General features: G+C 40.0%; 1 protein-coding gene across 1 annotated transcript in view; it reads right to left on the bottom strand.

Moving 5' to 3' along the window:
- Nucleotides 1–18220, bottom strand: part of LOC138007484 (A disintegrin and metalloproteinase with thrombospondin motifs 18-like) — a 41077-nt gene that overhangs the window by 20877 nt on the left and 1980 nt on the right. The window contains exons 3-19 of the mRNA XM_068854434.1: nucleotides 15263–15414; nucleotides 13701–13892; nucleotides 13057–13252; nucleotides 12296–12378; nucleotides 11202–11409; nucleotides 9673–9758; nucleotides 9206–9410; nucleotides 8047–8195; nucleotides 7449–7532; nucleotides 6881–7008; nucleotides 5701–5720; nucleotides 3601–3706; nucleotides 3190–3333; nucleotides 2784–2916; nucleotides 1671–1793; nucleotides 1122–1297; nucleotides 308–371 (exon numbers count right to left, since the gene is read on the bottom strand). Of these exons, the coding sequence (XP_068710535.1) occupies nucleotides 308–371; nucleotides 1122–1297; nucleotides 1671–1793; nucleotides 2784–2916; nucleotides 3190–3333; nucleotides 3601–3706; nucleotides 5701–5720; nucleotides 6881–7008; nucleotides 7449–7532; nucleotides 8047–8195; nucleotides 9206–9410; nucleotides 9673–9758; nucleotides 11202–11409; nucleotides 12296–12378; nucleotides 13057–13252; nucleotides 13701–13892; nucleotides 15263–15414 (2249 nt within the window). The remainder of the gene's footprint in view (nucleotides 1–307; nucleotides 372–1121; nucleotides 1298–1670; nucleotides 1794–2783; nucleotides 2917–3189; nucleotides 3334–3600; nucleotides 3707–5700; nucleotides 5721–6880; nucleotides 7009–7448; nucleotides 7533–8046; nucleotides 8196–9205; nucleotides 9411–9672; nucleotides 9759–11201; nucleotides 11410–12295; nucleotides 12379–13056; nucleotides 13253–13700; nucleotides 13893–15262; nucleotides 15415–18220) is intronic.

The raw sequence follows: 18220 nt of genomic DNA on the forward strand, positions 1-18220 counted from the left end.
ACCCCCCTAGAATGTAGCGCCTAAGGCGCTACCGAGGCGCGCTAACGCGCTCTGATTAGTATTCTTGTTCGGCCCCCAGTTTCAAAAAATGTTAGATCCGCCCCTGATGTCTGAAAAAAAAACATAGCAGAAGCAGAGACACGTGACATGGCTTCTTCTGATTGGTTAAAATTGGCGGCCCTTTGGTTTTTTCGCGCGTAAAGTGTATCTAAAAATATATTCATTTGTGACCGTGCTGGGCAAGACCGCAAAGTGATAGATCAACGCTCTTATCTAATTCAATCTTGTCCATATTTACTTCACTCACCTTTACATTGCAGACTTCAAATTTAATGTCCTTTCCCTCGCAGGGCCTGCCGTCATTTTTAGGCCTAAGACAAAAAATCATTCAGTCACGTGAAGCCGGAATTTGTCATTATCACTGCAATGAGTCAGTACGTACTGGCTTGACGTATAATCCGTCTGGGACAGCCTTGGCGAACCGGTGACTTATGGCGTGGAATTAGCTCACGGAGTGCCTTTCTACACAAACTGTGGCACTCCTTTGGTGAGTAAACGGAACTTTGATTGTATCAGAGGAGTGTATAAAAGCAAATATGTTAGAATGCTCGATACGTCATCTTTAACCATCTGACTGTGGTCAATTCAATTTGATCAACTTATATGATACGACCAATTTCCCGATTTATGTTTTGCCTATTGGGTTCGTCAAACCCTTTCACCGAATGAAACAGATAATTGCGCCCTGGTGAACTTAGGAAATGTGTCTCCCCAAAAATGTATACTTTTTGTTTAGGGTTGTTCACGTGAGTGACAAGGCTGTTATTGACCGTAACTTGTGGTAATCACGGTGAAATACCACTTTCATAAATGGCGACCTCCTTTACATTTTTTTGTATTTATGTTAATTAGACCTACTGCCCTCATTTTGAAACAAATATTCTTTTGAAATTTTCTCGTGGTAGCGAGGCTAGAAAGGCTTATTAACATTAAAACAAAAGAATATTTTATTTGGCCGCCATTATGAAAGAGGTCTTTATTCTACGGATAATGATTTGTCAACCGGATGTCTTAAGTTGTCCAGCCTTAGTTGAACACTCGGGGGTTAATGGTCAACTTACATAGGGTTGTTACACTTTCTCGTTCTGTACTGGACACCAACTCCACAGGACTTCGAACACGCACTCAACTCACTCCAATAACTCCAACCACCGTGGGTAGGTTTCATCGTTGGCCGACTAATAGGAATTATGAAATCTCCATCATCGATTGGAACGCACTTTCCAAGTCGACACCACTGAGTTAAATACAAAAACGAGACATGAGGTTTTAATGGAAGTCGATTAAAGAGTGGAACAAAAAACTCCAATGATGATGATGATGATGATGATGGTCCTGGTAGGCCTTCACGGTAGCAAAGTGGCGTATGTATACTTAATATTTGGGTGGAATTTATTTACATAGGTAAGGTCTTGCTCCTATTCGCGATTATACCGTGGCCCATGGGCAGAGTAACGTTTTCCTCTCAATGGCTTCGTGTTTTGGTCTTGATTTAGCTGTTAATGATGCTGATGATGAGGACAAGGATGACCAAACAATTATGGCGATAATTGTCATGATGACTGTGATGACAATAATGGGGGTCAAACGGTAAAAAAAACTTTTCTTACCTTATTTAGCCCGCATTTAGTTCCCTCTATGGCAGGCTCTCTTCGTGTTTGACAGTAGCGGTTATTGAAATTAGCGTAAGAAAGGCGGCTACACCACAGCTCCTTGCAGGGGTCGCGTTTCATCTGTTAGTTGGAGTGGAAGGATCGTAATGTTAACTAGTTTATCCATCACTACTGGATTATATTATTTTCATTTTTTTATTTTATACGCTTTTCGCAATTCTGCGCAATCGCATCTTTAACGTCGAACTGCTTTTTGGCTTCCTTCGATTAATTTGAAACGTAGAGGAGTTTCTTAACGTAAAAACAAAGATAGCAATTGGTCGATCCACGCACTTAGGAACAAGTAACGGCGAACCATCTATTTCTCGGCCCATTTTTCCTCGAAGACATCATACCTTTCCAGCCAATTATAGGCCTAGCGAAACACTAACCTCAGTTGGTACGCTGACTGAATACTCGTGCTAACATAGCGTGGCCAGTACATTCTTAGACCTAGAACATAGTTATGAAACTCTGGAAACTTCAAAAGCGAGAATAGTGAAATCGTGCTTCATGGTGACTTCATGGTGACTATGCACAATCTTTTGTCCTCGGTTTACAACTGAGTTTGAATAAACTAATAGAAACATTTGATTGGCTGTGTTTTAGAAAAATGGCGTGGTTTGCGCAGCCTGGTCAAGACCAAAACAGAAAAAAAAAAAAAAAAAAAAAAAAAAAAAGAAAAAAACCAAGAAAGTTGTCCAGTTTCATAACCATATCCATACATTAACTATGACCTAGTATGATGGTTTATTTTTCTCCTAATTTAACAATTTGCTGCACCTATAAGGCCTCTTCCGTGTTTTTTTTTTGCTATGTATGCTGATGTCCGATCTCACCCATAGATCACTTGCTTGTAAAGCGCATTTGAATATGTCTATAGAAAATGTGCTATATAAATTCATTACCATTAACTCAGTGCATTTTTCATTTGAATTCCTTCAAGACTACCCCTCACTATGGTACCCCTGGTCTGCTTCCACCTTCATAGGCTCATTGTAGGGGCCAGTTCGAGCAGCATCATCGTGAAGTACAAAAAACAAATTCAAGCCAGGAGGCGAGGTCACTTACCCCACTACAGAATCTGGAATGGTCTCCAAACTCGCGTTGACACTGTTCATGTAGCGTGTAAATTTGACCTGGCAGCTTTTGTAAATGAGGAATATTATTTCTAAATGGAACGTCGTTCAAGCACCACAAAGATCTTAAAAAAAGAGAAAACTCGATCAGAGATTTTGTTTACAGTTGTGACAAAGAAGGTCAGCACAGCCCTAGCTATTTCACTGTCGTAAATTTACAACGCGACATAATTTGCACCGCTCTGGTGTTAAAAAACGATATCTAGTTCTGTCTCGAAATTCGCTATCGCCTGGACGACGGGGGATGGGTGTGAAATTCTATTTACTGGAATATTTGAATTCGATTGAGAGATGCTTAACGTATGTATTGAAAAAATTTCATTGCAAACGTAACACACCTCAACTTCGATACAAGATCTCGTCGGCTGCAGGGTGACCAGTAAAACCGGTCAAACCGGGATCGTACCAGTGGAGCCATAATGCTACCCTTGATGACGTCGTTTGAGCAGTTGTTGTTTACTCCGTCGTGTTCCATTCCTAGTCTGTGAAAAAGAGATATCTATCGAATGTATGAGGAGGCAAAGTTTACGTTTCTCTTAGAATTTTCGAAATAAAGCTCTGAACACCAGGATTTTTTCTTTGGCGGAAGATTTTTCTCAAGCTGCTTCACATGATCTAAGATAAGATAGTCAACTTGGAGAGAGAACTACACATACGTAGAATTATTCTCTGTTCACAGTAGTTGGTTAAAGTTTTCCGCATTTGCCTTCTCTCACGAAAATTAAATCTTTGTGACGCTGATTACTTACGTATGGCCCGTCTCGTGGGCAATAATAAAAGCTGACGCAAATCCGTCTTCTTCGTTTAAAGTGCAGCTTCGCATCCTATAGCACATTCCATGTACTGGCGCGTAACCTGTTTGGCAGAGAAAACGCATAATAACTTTGATCATAGTTAATATATGGAGATGGTTATGAAACTGGACAATTTTCTTTGTTTCGGCCCTAACCATGCACAAACCACACCCTTTTTGTAAAACACAGCCATTCAAAATTGTCGATTAATTTATTCAAAACTCAGTTGAGAGCTGAGGACAAAAGATTGTACATGGTCACGGTCAAGATAACATGAAGCGCAATGTCACCTTTTTTCGGTTTTGAAGTTTCCACAGTTTCATAACCAGTCCATCTATATGAAATATGCTTTGATTAGAAATAATACACAAACAGCGGTGACAAACATCAGATACAAACGCATCATTTGAAGTCATCTTTTCCTTGATGTTTCGTATGCTTCAGTCAAGTAAAAGATGCGCGAGATATTGTTTGCTTCCGCTGCAAACTTGTTGGGTGATAGCTGGGATTTGGCGTCTGACCAGAGAAAACTGATTGGCTTTTAAACGGTGTTCCTAATATTGACTTTCAACTCAATGTTAGCTTCGTTTGTTCTGTTTAGTCATTTATCTCCCGATCCAACCGCTTTACTTGATTACATTTTTCTGTCTTTTTCCCTTTTTTGGGTTGTGTATATTTTTTCCGTTTTCTCTTTTTTTCTGTATTTTATTAGTTTTTTTTTAGTTTTGTGTCGCTACTGTAATTCAATTTTATGTGAAACGACATAAGCTCTCTCGATGAGCACTTTGTACTCTTAAGCCTGGTTTTCACTAGCGACGCAAGCACAAGCGCCAGCATAAGAGCGCTTATTTCACCGTGGAAACGAGGTTGACGCAAGCATAAGCACAAAATAAGGATCAAATTGTTCCTTTTCTTTGTGCTTGCGTTTGCTTGCGTCGTGTGAAAACGAAACACAGCATAAGCACAAGGAATTTGCCACGTGTAACGAATTCGCACCCGTTCCAGATTCCCCGCGTCTGCGCATTTCAACAAAATGGCGGCCTACGTTCGTTTTCACGAGCATAAGCTACTTATGCTTGTGCTTGTGGTTGCGTCGCTAGTGAAAACCAGGCTTTAGAACAAATGTCGAATAACAATATTGTTTAAATAAAAATAAATAAATAAAAATGAAAAAGTAAAAGATAATTTCAAATGATGCCTTTATATCTGATGTTTGTCACAGCTGTTTGTGTATTATTTCTGATAAAACTGAGATGGCCAAAGACAAAGAGATTTTTCCAGGCTTGGTTGCAGCTGCTTAAGTTGCCGATCTAATTGCGATGATCTTCCTACTCTCATTTCATGTCCGTTTCGCAGTTCAAATAAAGCGACTTTCATATGACCTTGAAAAATAAACGTAAAAACAAAACGTAAACAAAAATGCAAAACGTTGAATTGGCTTATCAAACAAAAACAAACGAACGCGAATTTTCATTGGCTTAGCGAACGCCGATGCAAACAACGTCATCTCTCCATGGAACCTTCTGGAAAGTTTCGCTTTGACGTCATTTGAAATGCAGTAATGTGATTGGGCAATCGAACTGTTTACTGTCCATATTAGGAGTTTCCTTGGCGGAAATAAGGAGAAGCTTTCTTTAATCTTGCCCAAACATTGGTCCGTGAAACAAATCGCGAGCACTTTTTCAAGTTCATACGAAATTCGTTCTATATGGAAGTGTTGTGTGTTCTTAAAAATCATTTGTTTCAACTCATGCGGGCGATAACTTGAATTCGCAACTGACCACCTTCCAGCTGGCTGGATAACTCATCTGGTAGTGCAGTGCAGTGCAATCGCCGCACGGTCATGGCTTCGCATCGCGTTTAAGGCTGGATTTTTCCAAAATCATGACAGAGGAGAACGCCTCAAATCAACAGTTCGTCGATCCTTTTGGCAATTCCCTGCCTTCTCTTAGTGTGAGGGAGCCAGTTTTCTTCCTTCACCGAGCCACGCAGACGTATGTTTTGTCACTGTGGATGTAAAACTCACCAAGAGGCAAACAAAATACGAGACCGTACCTGAAGGCCCGAAGTCCTTTCTGAAAATGTAAGGAGAGAAAAAAAAATTACGACTGCCAGAACATCCGTATTTCTCTTTTAGAATCCGTCTAATGCTCTTTGCAACAGTTAAAATGTGTCATCAATTTTTGATTTAAGCAAAAAAAAGAAAAGCAACAACAACAACAACAACAACGATAAGATATGGCGGATGCGTGAAGTTAACTTGCAATTATTTCTTCAGCGTTCGTTGGTAATAGCCAATCTCATATTCAACAAGCATGAACGGAGTAATTGTTTTCAGCTTGGCAACACTATGCGAGTCCATTCAGTGTATGAGCTTACAGCTAAGATTTAGTAAGTCCATGAAAACGGTAGAGACGCAAAATTGCAGGTTGGCAGATCTCAGGGGGTGGGGGTTCGGAAAATCGGCTTCGGTCGGTTCGGCTTTGCTGGATAACTCTTTTTTTTTTTCTCTCTTTTTCTTTCTTTTCTCTTTTGTTCACTTCTTGTTTCCTTCAAAGTAAATTATTAGTTTGAGTTTTGAGAATTTTCCAGAAAGACTTAGTTTGAGCTCAAATTGAAAAATTTTCGACTGGAAGCCATGGTGGAAAGAGGTTTAATGGCAGGGAAATGTAGATAATGAGAACAGTAATAAAAGTCATTTGATAATGCTAAATATTACGTGAAAAGTCTTGCATAGAGAGAGAGATAAAATTATCTGGACTGCGAAGAAAAGAATGCTAAAACGTGTGGTCATATTGGAAAAACGCAATTTCATTTTATCTTCGAGAACATTGTAAATATAAAACTAAAAGTAACAAAATATGTAGGAGGGTCCTTCGACTGAAATATTAGGGAGCTTAAGCGCCCGCGTTTTTGAGACGCGGAAGGCAACCGGAAGAGAACATTTCGCGTGCCAGGGTAGTGGTGTCTCCCAGATTTTTATACTAATCATCTGTAATGGAGAAAAGAAACTTGGCAATGAAATGTGGTTGTTTGAAAGCAGCTCACTTAATCTTCCGGTTGCCGTCCGCGTCTCAAAAACGCGCGTGCTTAAGCTCGCTATTGTGAATCGAGCCGGACATAAGTAGAGTGGGTGATACAGAAACAAGTATGTACATAACAGCAGTCATAGCTTTTAGGAATCATTCATAGCTTATTCTTCGAACCCAGTTAAATTAGAACTAAGTTCCCTTACCTAGTTATGAAAACGGTGTGGTCATAGAAATCCTTTGTGGTGGTATCGAAGCCTTTCCTTGTCTTGTGACCCCAATAGCATACACTTGATAAACTAGGCATCGGTTGGCCGTTGATTTTTATTTCTTTCTAAGATGAAAAATAACAAAGAAAGAGCTTCGTTGCGCGTCAGCAAAATAACAACGTAAGGAAAAACTTTCAACATTGAAAAATTGTACGAGCCACAGTAAATGAAATTGTTTCATTTGATAGTTTGCAAAGCAAAGACACCGTATTTAAAAGTACAGTTTTCCACTGTAGACGAACAAATCACTATCCATCTATCCAGAAATAGATATCACTAAAACACATCATTGGGTGCAAATAGTAATAAGGAAAAAAAACAAGATTCAGTTACGAACGTTAGAATAATGATCAATAGTAGTCAAAAGATGGAAAGAGGAATTTACAGTAACAGCTAGAGTCTGTTGATTCACGGCATCAATTACGCATGCGCCAGACAGACATTCAAAACCCGTTACAGACGTCAATCACATAGAAAGAAGTGATTAGTAAAGAAACTGTCTTACCGGATCATTTTCTAGAAGAACAAGTTTCACAACCACAAAATACACTCGCGCTCCAATTGACTTGTGCTGGTATAGTCTGGAGACCTAAAGAAAGGAAAACGCAATACGAGAACTTAAAATGCATTTACAGAAAAGGGCGCACCATTTTCTTTGCAGCAAATTGGTGACCATATAAAAGGACTTTTGCGATGGCTTTGCATCACCCCTAACGAAGACAGTTGACAAGAGTGTCGAAACATTGATATACTTTGAATTGTAACTTTTTAAGCTACATTCAAAGTTATCCAAAACAGAAAAGCATGAAACTATGTCTGATTGACGGTCCCCCTGGTTGCAGTATAAAACTTTTCTCTCGTTATCCATGAACAATTTCTTAACTTATCTTTAGCCTGGGTATGTTGAAAGCATGTTTTTAGAACTTTGGTTGTCTCAAACCTTCTTTTTCATCGAAATTCTTATGAAAAATTCTAGATTTTGTTCTTTTTCCAGGAAACAAATTTTCTCCCATGCATGGGTGACGAAATCACGCTTGCAACGTAAATGTTTAGATTCGCGACAATTTTGTTTTGTAAATTCCCCATCTAAAACCATTACTTACGATGTTCATTAGAGTTAATATGTATTTTTCTGACTTGACTTTGCCATGAAACTTTATAACTGAACTGTCAGCAGTCGCCATAACTTCAATATACTTCGGGTTACTTTTGACCATGTCTGGAAACTTCATATCGGCAAGCGATATGGTGCCTGGGTAAAAGAAAGAATTAGAGTTCATTTCTGAAAGAAGTGTTGATGTGCTATCCGACTTCTGGTGCCTTTCTTACAATCCTTTAAAACCGTGTTGGAGTTGTATCATCCACCCTGGGCTTTAGGGTGGCGCCGGGGTCATGATCATGATAATCATTGCAGGTTTTCGTTTAAGGAGGCCGGACGTTTCGCCCGGACGTTTCGTCCGGTGGTTTCCCATTCCACGTCCAGTACTTTGGTGCCAATATTTGAGGGGTTTGTTTTACATTTTATTATTATATTTTTTTAAAACTTAATTTTTAAAGAGAATTTGAGTTAACTCCAGCCTGGCTTGGGAAACTGATTCTTGGGTTTCAGAAACACTGGAAAGAGCATTTCTGAGTGTTCTCTATGTCCGCTACTTTACAAATCTGTCAAAAACCCCTGATGATTGGCAACAAACCTGAAAGTATCTCAACACATATGGTTGATCATAAAACGTATAGCAAATGAAACGCTTCACCACCTAGACACTATTTGCGCACTTTGGGAAACATTTAGGTTGACCGTTTCCCGGGCTGGTGAAAATTAAAATATGCTGACAGCAATGCAATGGTGAAATTGATAGCTAACTTGAGATAATCTTCATTACTTTTGTCGGTGTGTGTCAGTAGACACCAGCTTTCTCGTCAGCGCAGTTACATAGTCATTCATATCTCGTCTTGTCTAAGCATCACATACTTTCGTAAAGCAGAAGAATTGCATTTTTTCGAATAATTTTCACTAATATTTCATCGATTTGAGGGTGAAAGACTAGTTTCTTTCAGTGAAGCCTCAAGACGTGTTGATTGCACAGAAAATTCTGTTCTCAGAACTGATTTTATCATCATCATCATCATCATCATCATCATCATCAACCTTCAATAGCAGACGTCCCTTTTGCTAACTTAAAAAATATGCGTTTTTTTAATACTGGAAGTATTTAGTCAATCATTTGCTAATTTATTTAGGTCAAGAAAATCAACACAAACTTGGAACAGTGACGATGACTTCAATTGGATGCTCCTGGTCCGTTTGCTCTGGTACATACTCATTTTGGCCATTAACGTGAAGTACTTTTCCTGTATCGAGGTCCTTAGCAAACCATCGATGTGAAGTATACGTGTGAAGCAAGATGTCTTCGTCTGGGGGAAGGTTGTAGAAAAATACCGTTTCACCTGCCTCGATGTAATAAAGCTGTTGAATTAATGAAATATCGCAAAATAAAATATATCGTTACGTTCTACCGTGTCAATTGTGATTTGCGAAAAAGGCATGCGTGTGGGTTTCAACAACCTCTGTAGTCTCATTAAATGCATGAAACGCACATTTCTAAATGCTTGTCATTCAACTGGGTCTTCAGTACATTGAGTCTGTTTTTACCGACGTTAAAAACAGATCCAGCCCAGGTTAGAACGGGTTCAACTTACGGTCGAAATTTTCCGCTTACTAAACTGACCTTCACAAAACGGTTGGATCTGTTGATAAAAGTCAGATGACTGTTGGGCTTTGATGGTTTACTTGGTGGAGGAAGCCTAAGATTACCTGAAAGTGACGAGAAACAGGATTATAATCGCAAAACGGAATTTTTGAACAAAAGTCAGGATGGCTTAGTGGTTATCAACCGTGCCTTCCACCTCTGCGAACCGGGTTCAACTCTCGGCCCCGAGATCGTATGTGGGCTGAGTTTCAGTCGATCTCAAGCTTCTCCAGGTACTCAGGTTTTCCTCCCTCAGCAAAATCGACACCCAGCCTATTCCATCTGGCTGTGGTGCTGTGCTCCGAGGTCATACATAGGTCGTGTTCAGGGGCCGAGCGCCTAGCCAGCAGCACAGCTCCTTCGGTCCGACCTCGTTGAGCTGCGCCCTTAGCAATTCAGTCTTCGACTGCGAATAAGGGCGTTTAGCAGGTCAGGCATTATTAAAATAAAAAGAAAGTATCGGGAATTCACGCTACCTAAGAATCGGTTGAAAAACAGCTCAGGGCATGTTGGTAAAATTATGGTCGGGACGAATTTAAATGAAGACCAGGTTAATTCTATGAAACATTTTATCAGAAGTAAAGCAGAAGGCTCGGCCGAGATGCATGCCAATCCACTTCGTAACGGACATGTTACCTAGCATATTAGATTACAAGTTCCTTCCTTGTTTAACACAGTACGTACGGTACGGTGAATTTACTGACCTTTACTGTTTGTTTCTGTCAGTGATTAAAGATCCAGCTATATATATTTATCTACCTCATCTTCTCGAGCTTCACCTTAATTTACGGGTCCATTATTTTCCCAGTTTAATTTATGGCCTTTGTGCGAAAGATTCTGCGTAGGCCGTAAAGCTCTTACAGTTAGATACTCGTTTAGTAAGAGGTATGTACCAGTCACCGATGGGCATAATGCACGGATTCGAGATTCATCTAACGGCAGACAAGACTCGAAACGTCTAGGAAACGTGGGTAAAGAAATGCTGTATTGAGTAGAGCGAATGGCTCAGTGCATGGAAGAACTGAGTGGACAAACGCATACTGCAGACCGACCAGACGCCAGACACTACCACATTTGCTTGATTGGGTCAGTCGATGGTTTGTGTCTGTTTTGAGTGAACAGATATTTGGTGTTATAACCGCTCGGTAGTCGTTCATTGTAGGTTGAATATTGCCTGGTGAAAGTTACGAACATGTTGATATTTGGGGGGAGGTGGGGGGGGGGGGAGGGGAGGGGTTGGGGAGAGGAGGCGGGGTAGAGGGCTGCGAAGGAGCTCCATTCCTAATTTTCTACCTTCAGCTATACCTACTCGTCCTGCACTTTTAAAACCAACCGCTGCAAAAACACAGCATCTCTTTACAGAGCCATACTGATGTGACTGATGACAAATGATCACATTTTTCCAAACTTTTCAGAACAAACCTTAATACAAAAATCGCAAATTTTAACGTAGTGTTATTTCCAGTTTATTACAGGACATAGATCAAGACATATCGACATATACTCACTTGGAACAGTAATATATGCAAGATGACGAGTCCTGATACTTGTTCCCGTTGGTGGGTAAAAGATGATTTTCTTGTTAATAAAAAGTTGCTTTCCAGTATCATAGTCTCTCACGAGCCACCTATGTACTGTGTACGTGTCTACATGCTGTGTTTGCTTGTCTTCAAGGATGCGAAAAAGTGTTTCTGCTCCATCGGCAACATAATAAATCTGTGATGAAAAATCATTGGGTAGACAACATGGATTGATATGGTGGGATCTCTTAAAGGGAATCTGTCAAGTCACTTTTTCCTCTTTGCTGAATGTTAAATTTTATACGTCACAATCCAAAAATAATGAGAGAGTTTTTGTCGTGTCCGGCTTTTCGCACAAATTTTATTTATTATGATTAATTTGTCATTATAGCTAGGCCCCCTCTGAGGTTGATTGAGAATGTGTCAAGCGATGCAAGTTTGCGGAAAGTTAAGTCGCGGGATGATGTTAAGCTTTCCCTTTTAGATTTTCTTTAGCTTTTCTGTCGTCCGCATTTTTGGTTTGAAAATAGCAAACCTCGCGTAACTCACGACGATACCTTGCTGCCTTTTCCAGGCATTTCTTCCCTGTCAGATTTCATTGGTTTCCCTTATAAATTCCGCCCCTTCTGCGTTTTTTACTGTCGTTCTACTTCCTTTCCGTAATTAATACCCCCCGTAAGGTAGCGTTAACCACAATTTTTTACTTGAACGAAATATAACACCAAAGGAGCTTTCGTGTTGGATTCAGATTCAGACAATGTTTTTAAGGGGACGACCAGAATCAAGCAAGCGAAGATATGTGATCACAACGTACTTACTTCCCGAAAGTATGCCATGTTATGTTGGCTTAAAGTCAAAACGGGAGCCAAGATTTGGGTAAAAGCTCAGGGATATTTAGTTGTCTGGTTAATTGTGCTTTCGTTAAATACCTTGGCTTCCTTTTCCGTATCAACCCTCCAAAGACCCTAAGGTCACCCATATCAGTTCTCTGCTTACTACCTTGATTTCATTCAGTTCCATAAAATTCAAAGTAAAGAATAAACTTGGTTTCTTTACTCTTCAAAAGTGTAACTATAAGTTACCTTAATACTTCGTCCAGCAGAATTCACAAATGTTATGTAAGCACTTTCCGCACGAGCTGCTGAAGGATCAATCATCTCTTTCACTACAAAACAAGCGTTTAGTAATGTTCATGGAAACAACCCTAGTTTTTATGTTGAGAGGCTTTCGAAGGAAAGTCAGTTCGTTTATCAAGGCATTCCGCTCTTGTATTCAAGTAAACATGATGTTTTTTAAGTGCACAATAAACGCCAATGTGGACGTTTTAGGATGACTGTGTTCAGTAAGACAAAGGGATCTTCGTTACGAGTGTTATCTGAGCTTGGTGAAGAGAATTCATATCTTGATTATTAAACGGAAGGTTGACGATGATGATGATGACGTGAAACTCGGATATTTTTCTCGACAAGTGAACACGTCCCCTCTACCACTGAATCAATATGGGCTTCAAACCCACAAGACATCCAAGTTGTGCTAAGTTCCTTCTTCGGGGATTTATGACCCTTTCAAAAAGAAGGACAGAGGCGGATCTAAGGGGAGGGTGCAGGGGGTGACCCCCCCCCCCCGAGCGGTACACCCCCCTCCTAAGAAAAATCCTGGATCCGCTCCTGAAGGACTTTTGAAACCAAAGTTTGGGTCTCCTCTCCTCAATTACGATCGGAAAAAGTAAGGATAACTTTATACTAACATCTCATAGGACCCATACAGCGTTTAAAAATGGGGTCCAGCGAGACCAACCACCCTTGCTGTACTGACTGTAAAATAAAAACTGTTGTTCACAAACCATTCAATCCTGTCGGGTATTCATCACTAAAATACTGGTCAACTGCCAGATTGTGTTGTTGGTTGGAATCTAACATGGCTTTCCTATACACCAGATGGGCTCTGCCAGGTCTAGTCCATCCTTTATGAACGATCAGACTTCTGTTTAACACGGGCTCGATGTAGATTGTATCATTTCCTAAATCTATAATTCCTGCCTTAGAAAAAAAAAGACGAGGAAGTTAGAAGTTTCTAGCTTCCGCCAAATGCAGTTCAACTATTATCTTTACTTGTAGTCGGTATCTACCAAAAAAATCACCATTTTGTAATTTGGATACAGAATATCTTCAATCATCTAATCAACTTTCGCCGGCAGTAGATCTGCATTGCACCTATGGTTCACTGCTGTAAAATCCAATACCAGTCTCTTCCTCACATCATATACATCATTTAAGAATCGTTAAGTTTCTATGGCATTTATGTGGCCGTGTTACCCCTAACCGTCCAATAACTAAGTCGGCCTGCGAAACTACAAACCAACATTTCCCATCACACCTTTCGCGTCCCCTGCACCGGCTATCCCCTAAGCCAGCTTAAGAAGGAGAGCAGACTCCGGGGACGAGACTGTCGTTCCACATGAATATGAGTAAAAGAAAATTCCCTTACCAGTCCGTCACAGTCGCTTATTGCCACGCTGGTGTGAAGCAATTCTGTTTCACCCACCAGATAGCATTGCTCTGCGGCTGTTTTTGTTTCGATGGTTCCGTCCTCTTTGTGGCGCTCAATGGTAAAATCCGATCCAAAAAGCTTTGAGTTTAGTTTCAGTACCATTTTAATGGTCTGTCCTTTAAAATGCACCTTAAAATGCAAAAACATCAAAGGGGAGGAGTCATTTTTGGAATAAAGCACAAACTGGTTCTCTTAGCTATTTCGAGTGGAGTTCACCGTCAAGGTACTGGATTCTTTTTCATAGAACAAGGACAGTGCACACGTAATCAGTTTGTTCGTAACACGATTAATGTGAGACCGGATTGCGCAAGAATACAGATGACAATTAACCCATACTGTGACATCTTCCAGGACATCAGCACTGATTTAAGATATTCACCGAAGTCGGTGGAGTTCAAATGTGAAGGATATTTACCGAGCGAATAAATGTCCACAAAACTCATCGACACTGAGGTAAATAACTGTTTTATTATTCACCGCGAAAGTACAAACAAAAACAAAAACCTGCATCCTAAAATGACAATCGCGGGGACAGGAAGCCATTTTTCTTGTTTCGCGTTATTACTGGTGCTGGTAAATGCCGCTGTTTATCGTTATATCTAGAAGCGAGGATGGCACAGTCGGTTAGTGCGCGGCCTTGGTGCAAGAGGTTCTGAGTTCGATTCTCGGATCTCACATCCTTTCCGTTCTGTGTAGCTTGAGTAGCTTTAAATACCCGTAAAACGGAGCACTGATGGCGAGGGGGGAGTAAAATGAGCGCACCGTCGACCTCAGGTTTGTCAGTTGAATTACTGTTACGAGTTATCGACGTTAAATATGGTTGCTTTACTTTACTTTACTTTACTTGAGGTCTGGAGTTTACGACACACTCTGTGACGCTTATTAAAATCGGCGTACATCTAATAGGCTATTTCCGATTTCATGTCTGCCTCCTCTTCAAAGCGAGTCTAAGCGCAAAGTTTTTGTGATGACAATTAGTTCTTCTTTACCTATTTTCGCACTTAGACTCGCTTTCAAGAGGAGGCAGACATGAACTCGGAAATGGCCTATTACGTGCATTTCTGCTCAATGATCAGCACCATTCATTCGCTGAGCATAAACGATACTTTAAGGAATAAAGTTGCTGCAATCTTAACAAAACTCTCTTTCTACCCTGGGTTGTATTCCCGGTACTGGGCGTCATATTTGGCATATTTGGTTTGATTCTCAGCTTCGCTTATCGAAAGGTTTTTCAGGAATTCCGTTTTTTTTCCCTCTCTTTTCAATTTAGATCGATTTTATGTGATTTGAAGTCTCCCCAATTAGTGGCGCCTTCGTGCTCAGCTCCGTAAGCTTGAGAAAATGAAACTTGTTAATGACGTTATTGTTATTTGGTCAAAGCGATATATGCAAACCAGCTTAGTTCATGTACCCGAAGAATACTTGTTTTGCCAACCTCCAAACTTATACACAAATTTTACCCAATTCCATGTGATTTCCTGTTGTATTATATTTAGTACCTGGTAGATTATTGGACCAGTCTCCTCTCTTAAACTTCGACGGCGACGCGTATGGCTGGATAGTGTTGTCACGTGATCAGTAACCTGACCGCGATGATCCATTTCTGTAGGATAAGTGATGTCATACTCTGCAAGAGTTTTGATCAAGTGACCTGTTCCAGAATGAACAAATAATTGTCATTTGTTACTTCCCTTGTACGCTGGTTCATCTCAATGTACCTTAGAAAATGATTTTTTTGTTACTTGTAGGAAGTGAGATTTGCCGAAACGTTGACAATGTCTATGGTATCGTGAGTAAACTGCAAACTTCCTCCACTCGGAAGTTGGCTGCTTATCTTTCTTTCATTTCTTTTTGTGGTTGAACACTATTCCGAATTTCACTGTGTTTGATTTCCTTGAAAATGGATCACAAAAAATCAACGAAATCATGTAGTGATGTAACTGCAGCCATAGTTAGTATGCTGCAGCCATTTACTTTCCCTTGTCCAGAACATAACAATTGAGTGAGTTCTGGTAGAAGCTCATGACCTTGGAGCGTTTAACTCTAGTTCCGAGCTGGGGTTTTTTGAGTTTAAAAAATTTCCTTATTTGGATGTAACGTACTCGTGCATTTTCCCGCGCGTGCAGCTTCGTTCTTATTTCTGTCCATATTTGGGCATAAAATTGGTGTCCTAAAATTCCCAGCCTTGTGCCAAGGAAAAGAGATGCAATTTACATGCCTCAGTCATGTGCTTCTGGTTAGACTGGATGCTTCCTGCCTAATTAATGAGTAGGACATTGTTACTAGATCACGTGCCAACTGGATTTGGTCGAGTGATAAGTTGATTATTTGGACAGGAAGATGTAACTTATTTGGTCACGATATCGGCTCATCTATGGCATTAATGATGTTTATTCCTTCAATACACTTCACCCTCTCGTAATCGTCTGCCTCCAGTTCTCGACTCTTAACCCTTGAGAAAACCGCAACTCTTGCATCTCCAACCGTGTGAAATTACTGACCTTCAAGTTTTTGTTCATGATTTCGATAAATGGGCGAGACTAAGTGTAGATGTAGACGATTAAGGTTATTCCGATATTTCTCAGAGTCGTCGGTAACATTTTGTCAGACATTCGTGTACGAACTTGGAAATCCAACATGGCAGTCAGCACTCACGCTTCAACTCACTCTGCGCTCTTAATCTTGGTATCGGTTCGCCTCATTTTTTTTATATGCTTGCCTTTGTCACTCACCATATACCAAACTGGACACTTACTACTTTATCGTTCACAATATCTGAAATACTTCTGTAGCTAGGAGTTATATAATGAACTGAGTACCAGTTATATAATAAAGTAAAACTGGGGGAGCAGAGCTAGCGTAGAGTACTAATGATGATGATGATGATGATGATGATGATGATGTGATGATAATCATAATAATAATACTTATAATAATTATCAGTGAGAGTTAAAGAACATTTATAGAAGGTGAGTAAAAGTAAAAAAAAAAAAGATGAAGACATAAATGGCATGAAAGAGCAGTGGATAAAGGTTCCGAAAAAGGCCCGTAAAAGTTTGTCTCAGTCATCTGCGGAGGCCACATCTCTCTTCCAATATCAATCAAGCCCGAGGTCATAAGGCCCCTTGTTTTTGTGTGAACATGCGTGCCAAACAGGGTTGTTCGACGTGTAATTTGAAGCATGCGGCGAGCTATGTAGATTAGAGCAGACCGAGTTCACATATAATTCTCTGAAAATTCATTCTGCTAGGACACAAATGTAAAAAACATTAGTTAATTGTCAAAGACGTGAAGGGTGTGATTTCTAACAAAGAGTAAATAGGATACTGGTTGTATTTGGCGCTCAGGAAACGGATTTCCACATCTGTTTGCTTTGCGTATTCTAGAAAACATCCGTTACACGTATTCAGCTTTCAACACGCTGGATTTTAAGTATTTCAGTTATCGAAACATAAAGCTCGTCTATATTGTTATGTAACATTTGTTGGTTTAAACCTGTTAGAACATGCAGGTGATTTTTGTTAGATAACGTGTGTTCGATTTGAATCAAACATTTGTGCAACATTTAACATTGTTGAAAGCGCCGGTTAAGCCTTGTTTCAACGCTGTTGGACAATAGCCTGCGAACACAGACTTATTTCCGGTGGTGGTTTCTCCAACGACCGCCCAAAATGCGTCTGCGTTCGCAGGCTATTGCACAACAACTTTGGACGAATATTGTATCAGACGGACGGTATGATTCTAGTCTTCTAGTGCCAAAAAGCGCGATAAAAAACAAAAGGAAAAAAAACCAACAACAACAACGTCCGGGAAACAGTAAGAAAACGATAAAAGCGAAAAAAGATAAAAAAGAAAAGAAAAACAAATCCTGTTTTTCCTTTGTGCGAAAACGCTCCCGATCGAGTGTAAATTACACACTTTTGAATCCGTGAAAGTGTGGACAGCCCTGTGAATGTCTCACAATTGACTAATTTTTGGTCTTATTTCTTCTCTAAAATTGTCAAATTCAAATACCAATTTTTTTAGCAGGTCAAAATCAATCACCAACAGTTTGTTATCTATCATGCAATAACACCCAAAACTTTTTGCTGAAAGAAACGGTCTTAATGTAACTCGCCCTGACCAGAATGTAAAATGGAATATAATGCTAGAGACCTCAAAACCTTATTTGCGAGTTTCTCCATAGTACTACCTAGATTAAATTTGGCGAAAACGTCTTGAAACCTGTTATTGATTGAAAGCTTTTCTTAGTGATGATTAAGGAGGAATTCCTGTTCATGTAAGTAATTTGAATGCAAACGATTGCCAATTTTTTACAGTTTTATTAAAGCAATTCTGTTGCCTGGCATTATCTCCTGCAGGGTTGAGGAAGGTCAAGTGCCGTTAAAAGGATGCTTTGGAGAATAGCGTGTCTATTTGAAGTCTCTGAAAAACTACAAGGAATGGCTTCTCTACCT

This window comes from Montipora foliosa, chromosome 6, assembly GCF_036669935.1.
Source record: "Montipora foliosa isolate CH-2021 chromosome 6, ASM3666993v2, whole genome shotgun sequence".
Taxonomy (NCBI): domain Eukaryota; kingdom Metazoa; phylum Cnidaria; class Anthozoa; order Scleractinia; family Acroporidae; genus Montipora; species Montipora foliosa.